This window comes from Lathyrus oleraceus, chromosome 6 (genome assembly GCF_024323335.1).
Source record: "Lathyrus oleraceus cultivar Zhongwan6 chromosome 6, CAAS_Psat_ZW6_1.0, whole genome shotgun sequence".
Taxonomy (NCBI): domain Eukaryota; kingdom Viridiplantae; phylum Streptophyta; class Magnoliopsida; order Fabales; family Fabaceae; genus Lathyrus; species Lathyrus oleraceus.
This window is the reverse complement of record NC_066584.1, coordinates 274,420,357-274,424,307: the sequence shown is the minus strand read 5'-3', so window position 1 is coordinate 274,424,307 and position 3,951 is coordinate 274,420,357. Positions and strand designations below refer to the sequence as shown.

The 3,951-nt window shown below is 36.7% G+C and overlaps 1 protein-coding gene across 1 annotated transcript; it reads left to right on the top strand.

Annotated features, from left to right (window-relative positions):
- Positions 1-1,171: 1,171 nt before the first annotated feature.
- On the top strand, positions 1,172-2,382 carry LOC127095145 (uncharacterized). The gene is made up of 2 exons (XM_051033876.1): positions 1,172-1,830; positions 1,947-2,382. The coding sequence occupies exons 1-2, from the start codon at positions 1,172-1,174 to the stop codon at positions 2,380-2,382; spliced, it is 1,095 nt and encodes a 364-aa protein (XP_050889833.1).
- The last annotated feature ends 1,569 nt before the right edge of the window (positions 2,383-3,951 follow it).

The window sequence follows — 3,951 nt, the reverse complement described above, 5'->3', positions numbered from 1 at the left end:
ACTAGACAAAATGAGTAATGTTAGATCGAAGTGAATCACATTCCAGTATTATTTCTCTGAATTCAATATTTGTTTTTATTTCCTGTACGCATTACACTCTGTTTCGATTATCCTTAGATGTACAATGTAACAACAATAATCGATAGATTGCCATTGGTCTCTGTGGGATCAATAATATTTTATATTACTTGGACATACTCCGTATACTTGCGGATACAACCCATCATAATGCAAATTCCATGCTTTTAAGATACTGTGATGTAGATCAGACAGACAATACTAATGATAGAAAAAGCACTTCTGGAGGATGTTTCTTCTTGGAAAATAATCTAATATCTTGGTTTAGCAAGAAGCAGAATTGTGTGTCATTGTCTACGGCTGAGGCTAAATACATTGCAGTAGGAAGCAACTGCTCTCAATAAAATTGGATGAAACAAATGCTAGAGGAATATAATGTCCAACAAGATGTCATGACATTATATTATGGCAATCTGAGTGCAATTGATATATCTACGAATCCCATTCAACATAGAAGGACAAAGCACATTGATATTCACCATCATTTTATCAGGGATCTTGTTGAAGACAAAATTGTTACTCTTGAGCATGTGGCCACTGAGAAGTAACTGGAAGCTATTTTCACTAAAGCCTTGGATGCAAATCAGTTTGAGAAGTTAAGGGGTGAATTGGGTATTTGCATGCTTGAAGAATTATAGCAATTACTGATATGGAGACATGAAACTAGAATTCTTTCTTACCTCCATTTAATGATGCACAAAAATCAAGGAAAATCATTACAAATCTTCCTTATTTTCCCAGCACGCCATCCTACCTACTCCATAAACATCATGCACACTACCCTCATTATTCTCTCTACTATCTCTCTGAAATTTATTCTCGATCACCTCTTCTTTCGATCTTCTCTTTGAAGTTCATATCTCAAAATCAAAATTCCAAAATGTCTTAACCTTCTGTCTCAACTCCCAACAAGCGCACCAAAGAACAATTGAATCCTAGGAGTGACGGTACCGATGTGAATCTTGCTGAAGTTATTACTTATGTCGTTCCATTATCTATGGTTCCTGGCCATGAAAACCCTATAAGGAAACCACGAACATCTGCTTAGAGAAAGGGAAAACCTTCTAAAGTAAGTACTTCTTCTTCTCCATCTATGGCTGCTAGTGATGTAAAATATCTTGAACTCTCCACTACTGTCAAGAAACCTGTCTCAATAACTAGAATGTACCTTGATCCTATTAATGTTGAACCCAATGTTGAGGCTTCTGCAAAAAGTTCCGTCGTTTCAAAAGTTATGGAAAATGTTAAAACATATGAAATCACTAATAAACCTAGATCTGTTACTACTATGAGTAAATCTAGCATGATTGTTGCTGATAGAGACGACGTTGATAAGAATATTTGTGTGCTGAACTCTCAAGTTTTGGGTATTGAACCTAAGACTGTTGTTGTGCCGGATGGATCCACATCCTTAGCCCAACCTGATAACCCTGCTAAAACCCCTCTGGATAAATCTGATGCCAATAGGTTTACTCAGTCCCCTGAAAAATTAGAAGAAAAAGATTATTCTAATGGCATGTCCAGTTTTTTAGCTAACAAAGAAGAAAACTCTGTAGAGAAGAAGGATCAATATATAAACATAGTGAATATAGATGATCTGGACTCTGACGATGAGCCCATTGGTAAAATACTAGCTCCAGGAATAGCTAAAAGGTTAAAAAACAGGAAAGGTAAAGGAATTGAATCCTCCAACACGCCTTCAAAATCTCTCAAGAGAAGAACTAGTGTTAGGCCTACAAAAGGAGGAGCAAGGTTATCACTCCTATCTCCAAGAAGAAATCTCTGAAAAGGAAGGAAGTCCCTTCTGGGTCTAGTGAGTCTGACTTTGATGTCGAACGTGATGTTCATAACATTATCTCTACTACAAGAAAGCACTCTTATGGGAAGAAGATTCCAACAAATATTCATGAAGTTCCAATTGATAACATCTCCTTTCACTCTGTGGAGAATATAGAAAAGTGGAAATTTGTTTACCAAAGGAGAATGGCATTGGAAAGAGAACTTGGGAAAGATGCTTTTGAGTGCAAAGAAGTGATAGGTCTAATTCAAGAAGCTGGATTGATGAAAAGTGTGTCCGACTTTGGCAAGTTCTATGAAATGCTTGTTAAAGAATTCATAGTGAATATCTCTAAGGAGTGTGATAACAAGAGAAGTAAGGAGTTTAGAAAGGTTTATGTAAGAGGAAGGTGTGTGGGATTCTCCCCTGAAATTATAAACAATTTTTGGGCTGAAATGAAGAAGAACAAGTTGAGGTGGAAGTTTTTGACAATGTCATTTGCAGAGAAATTACGGAAAAACAAATGAAGGAATAACCTAGAAAAGGGAAGTTGTCAGCAAGCTACTTGAGTGTGAAGTATGCAGTACTTCACAGAATTGGAGTTGCTATTTGGGTGCCAACTAATCACACTTCTAACATTGCTACAAGATTGGGTAAGTTAATTTATATTGTAGGGACCAAGACATAGTTTGACTTTGGATCCTATGTCTTTGAACAAACAATGAAGCATGCTGCCTCCATCGTTGTGAATATGCCTATAGCATTCCTTCATTAGTTTGTGGTGTTATACTGAGTCAACATCCAAATATTTTGCTCAGTTCTGACAGTGTCTTCAAAAGAGACCCCCCTTGTCATTACATTATAGGATTTTCATTGGGAAACATGTTCCAGATATTGTCATGACATCTGGCCAGAAACCTTCCAAGTCTACTAATAGAGCAGGAATCCTTGCTGGCCTAAAAGATACATGCAAAACCTTGGATGAAACTATCAAAGATTGTACTGAGAGGAAGAGCAGGCTTGAGATCCTGATAAAGGCCTTGTCTGAAGAAGAAGGAAATCTGAAAGGTGATGATACAGGTAAAGAAGATACTAGTGAATAAGATGTCGATGAAGAAGATACTGATGCAAGTGATGATGAAGAGACAACCAACAATGATGAGGACTGAAGTATTCTAGTTCTTATGTGTTTTTTTTGTGGGTTATGCCCTGAATATTTATGCACTTTAAAGTACTCTTGGTCTGTAACTTAACTTCTGATTACTTTATTACATCTAAAGTTTGATTTTGTTTGTCAACTTTTTGGCTAAAAAAGGGAGTAATTCTATGATAGATTGATAGCCCTTCCATGACTCTTTCCCCTTGAGGGGGAGTACTTATGGAAGGGGAGTAGCTCTTGCCCATGTTCTGCTACTAAGGGGGAACATTTACTTTTCAAGCCTATGGTGATAGGCTAGTTTCGTGTGGACTGCATATCTTAATAAAGTCAAATAAAATGTCGTGACATCATGACTAAGAGAATTTATTTTTCTCTTAAGTAGGTTCTTCATGTGAGAGTTTATTTCTCTCAGATGTGAGGCTAATACCTTCTCTGCTGCGTCAGCCTCTGTTGTTTTTGGTTTGTAAAAAATCATGTTTTTTCCGATGCTCGTGTGTTGTTTTTATTGTTGTGATCTTTACCTGCTTTCTAATTGGTCTATGCAAAAGTTGCTTTAGCCAAAATTTTCCAAATTGGGGGATTGTTAGGTCAGGTGTGTAGTGATTGGCTGCATTTTGGAAAAACATGTGCTCAAGCAAGATGTTGGACAAGATGTCCTGACATGTTGGTTCAACATCGAAGTGTGCCCTGTTTTAGTTTCTTGAAAGATTTGTTTATATTTTGTGAGATATCTTAAGATCCTATGAATATTTATTTCACGAGATGTATTGGTTAAGAAACGCGTGTTCTGAAAAGCAAAAGACTATTTTGCTTTGCCTTGGTTTCGAAGTAAAGATGTCAAAACATTTTAGGAAACATTTGATATGATTGAAATCAAATATGTAGAAGATTCTGCAGAGTCCTTGGATCTACTATTAATCAAGTCTGAAGCTCATGG

What these genes read in the sequence shown, in the direction of transcription:
- LOC127095145 (XM_051033876.1), top strand. Translation starts at nt 1,172, where the DNA reads ATGGCTGCTAGTGATGTAAAATATCTTGAACTCTCCACTACTGTCAAG. An exon ending in CCTACAAAAGGAGGAGCAAG is followed by an intron (nt 1,831 to 1,946) that starts GTTATCACTCCT and finishes CTCTACTACAAG; the next exon opens with AAAGCACTCTTATGGGAAGA.